At 59.9% G+C, this 3230-nt stretch overlaps 1 protein-coding gene across 1 annotated transcript; it reads left to right on the top strand.

Moving 5' to 3' along the window:
• Positions 1–1431: 1431 nt before the first annotated feature.
• On the top strand, positions 1432–2503 carry MSX1 (msh homeobox 1; the record flags this gene model as incomplete). The annotated part of the gene is given in 3 exon segments (XM_026846925.1): positions 1432–1773; positions 1775–1855; positions 1857–2503. Coding segments are annotated over 3 exon segments (846 nt in total), but the record flags the coding sequence as incomplete, so codon positions are not given.
• Between the last annotated feature and the right edge of the window lie 727 nt (positions 2504–3230).

Below are 3230 nucleotides of genomic sequence, written 5' to 3'. Positions count from 1 at the left end.
CTCTCCGCGCCGTCTGCGGCCTCTCCGCGGGGCCGGGCGCGGCGGGGGCACCGCTGCGGGGGCGCCCGGGGGTTCCCTCTCTCTTTCACCCGGCCCGGGCGCTCCTGGCGTGGCTTTCCCTGTGGTTCGCACGCTCTGCCGGGCCGCCTCGGCCCCTTCAAAATCTTGAACCGGTTCAAGTGCGTGCGAAGGCGGAGGATGGCCGGGAGGGCGGCCGCGCCCGGGCAGGATCTCGTGCCAAATGTTAACCGGGGAGGGGCGGGGGGGAGAAGAAGAAAAAGCGGCCTGGCCTGCCCGTTAGCTTAACTTCGGGCTCGAACTGGTCGCTCAAAGCCCGGCTCGGCCTCAGCGCTTTTTTTTTTTGTTTTTTCACCGAAAGTGCCTCAAATAAGTTCTTAAGGACCCGCGCAGACCGGGCTCCCAGGCGAGGCGCCTTCGAGCTTTGCGGGCTTCAGCCCCACCGGTTGCTAACGCAAGTGTTCCATCTCCAAAGTCCGAAGAGCCACAATTAATGATGTTTTCCTGCCTTACGACGGAGAGATCTAAAATAATAAAAATAGCAGCGGGAGGGCTGAGATCAGAAAAGACTGTTAATCCTCTGCGGCGGCCGCCTGCCCTCGGCCGGATCTCGCTCCCTCCGCGCCCGGGCTCCCGTGGAAAGCGGCGAGCTTGGGCTGAGGCTCTCTCCGGAGCGTTTGGGGTCCTCTTAGAGCTGCGAACAGAGCTGCTTCCTCTCTCCCTTGGAGAAAGACAGGTTTCCCGACATGACTTCTGTAGAGTATCGCCGCGGTTTAATTTATTTACATTGCAAAGTAAAAGTTGTTGTTGCTAAGTAAACCCGGGGCAGATGGATGTTGTGGAGCCTTAGAAATGTTAAATAAGAGGAAAGGAGCAGACCGGTGAAGAGGGGTAGATAGAGGTTGAGTGTGAATTCAGAGCCCGTAATTAATTACATGCTTAATCCGGTTCCCAGGGGCCTAATGAAGAGGGTGTAAGTCTGAGAAGCCAGACCGTTTTGTTTATTTTTTTCCTTAATCCAATAAAAAGGACAGGACATAAATTTTTTTTTTTGAGGGTCACTCCCTTCATTTATGTCTCCTCTGTATGACCTGGGAGCCGTGAAGGCAGGAGACGGAGGGTGTGTGCGTGTCTGACTCCTGCCCTTTGCCGGGTTTTTCCATGGAGTCAGAAAGGTTCTTGCTGTGAAGCGCTGCGAGTAACTTCACTCCTGGGAGTCTTGAAAAACCTACTTCCTTGGTGAAGCACCCGCTGCTTTTACTGCAACGGGAGGTCGCAATTTGAAGCATGTCCCGGGCAGCCCTGGAGTTTTGGGGCCACTTCACTATGAGCGGGGCCTTATTTTCCCCTTTCTCCCCAGCCCAGCTGCTGTAGGGGGGGCTCTTCGGGGCGCGTGGGTTTGGGTGCTGCTAACCGAGGTGTCTCTCTCCTTCCCCCTCTCCCCTGGGTGCAGGGCGGCTGAGCCCCCCAGCCTGCACCCTGCGCAAGCACAAGACCAACAGGAAGCCCCGGACGCCCTTCACCACGGCCCAGCTGCTGGCCCTCGAGAGGAAGTTTCGGCAGAAGCAGTACCTGTCCATCGCCGAGCGCGCCGAGTTCTCCAGCTCACTCAGCCTCACCGAGACCCAGGTGAAGATCTGGTTCCAGAACCGCCGTGCCAAGGCCAAGCGGCTTCAGGAGGCTGAGCTAGAGAAGCTGAAGATGGCAGCTAAGCCCATGCTCCCACCCGCTGCTTTTGGCATCTCCTTCCCGCTGGGCGGCCCAGCTGTGGCCGGTGCCTCTCTGTACGGCGCCTCCAGCCCTTTCCAGCGGGCAGGGCTGCCTGTGGCTCCCGTGGGACTGTACACGGCACACGTGGGATACAGCATGTACCACCTCACATAGAGCTGAGCCCTGCTGAGCTCAGCCTGCCGGCTCTCCGCTCCCGCCGGCTCCGCACGCACTCCCTCCCTGCTCCTCTGGCTCCTTGCTGCGGACTTCCCCACGGGCCCTGTGGCAGAGACTGCTCCAGTCTGGTTCTGCTCAGCCTCTCTGCTCCCCCCTGTGATGCTGGCCCACCCTGGTCCAGTACTGTTCGGCTCTCCTCAGCAGTCCTGAGACCAGCTCAGCTCTCCAGCTGGCAAAACTTGAGGCATCACCCCAGCACTGGGCGGCAATGGGCCAGGCCTGCCCCACTTCCCCAGGTCCGGCTGGCAGCCTGGGGAAAGCCCCCTGCTGTGGGGGAAGGAACTGTGGAAGAGAAACGGCAAAAAGGGGGCTGAAAGACAGGATGTTTCTCTTACTTTCTGCAAGGCGAGGTCGAGAGACACAAGTGTAGAGCAGCCTCTCCCGTCCCTGTGTAACAGCACCGTCTGTTACTTGTGTTTGTTCTTCCACCAGCTCCTTTGGAAGGGGCTCTGTGTACTATGTAATATACTGTATATTTGAAATTTTATTATCATTTATATTATAGCTATATTTGTTAAATAAATTAATTTTAAGCTACTGTTTGATGCGGTTTTATTTGCTCCTTGTGCTGCCAGGGGTGACAGAAGAGGAGTCTAAATTTGTCTTGTGTGTTGGGGAGAGCAACCGGCTGTACCGGTGGTTCTTCCTCCTTCCCAGGAGGCTTCGGCCTCTGACAGACTCTCAGCTTGCTGTGTATCCCACAGTTGCCCTGTCCTTAGTGGCTGTGTGGGGTTTCTTCTCTTTCCCCCACCGCCCCTTGCCGGCAGCTCCCATTGCATCCCCCGCTCCGATGGTGGTGGTGGGGGGTGCCTGGTGCTGCTCTCCCCAGCGGCTCCAGGACCGTCGCGGCCCCGGCCAGGCTATCCGGCACCGGGCAGTAGAAAAGCGGTTCCTCTCCCTGACAGCGGCCTTTGGCCGTGATGCTCCCGGCCGCAGCCCCCGACAGCTGCCGGAGGCTTTGGGGATGGCGTGACTTGCCCCCAGCTCGGTGCCCAGCGCAGGGAGCGACCAAGGGATTCCCTTCGGCAGCCAGCGCTGCTCGGCGGAAAGGAACCAGAGGGGGGGCTCCGCGGTCGGGGGGGTGCGGGAGAAGGGGAGGAAGCGCGCGAACAGCGGGGCAGAGGCAGCGCCGGAGCCGAGGACGGGGCTGTTAGGGTTCGGGGTGGTGGGGATGGGCTGTGAGGGACGTTGGTGCTGGGGCGCGGGGCTGCGGCAGGCAGCCGGTGGGGCCCGCGGGGCAGACGGTCGGGACCGCTCGGCGCCGT

Source organism: Athene cunicularia (assembly GCF_003259725.1).
Source record: "Athene cunicularia isolate RWA chromosome 4 unlocalized genomic scaffold, athCun1 chr4_part1, whole genome shotgun sequence".
Taxonomy (NCBI): domain Eukaryota; kingdom Metazoa; phylum Chordata; class Aves; order Strigiformes; family Strigidae; genus Athene; species Athene cunicularia.
The sequence above is the reverse complement of the archived record's forward strand: the minus strand, read 5'-3'. Positions and strand labels throughout refer to the sequence as shown.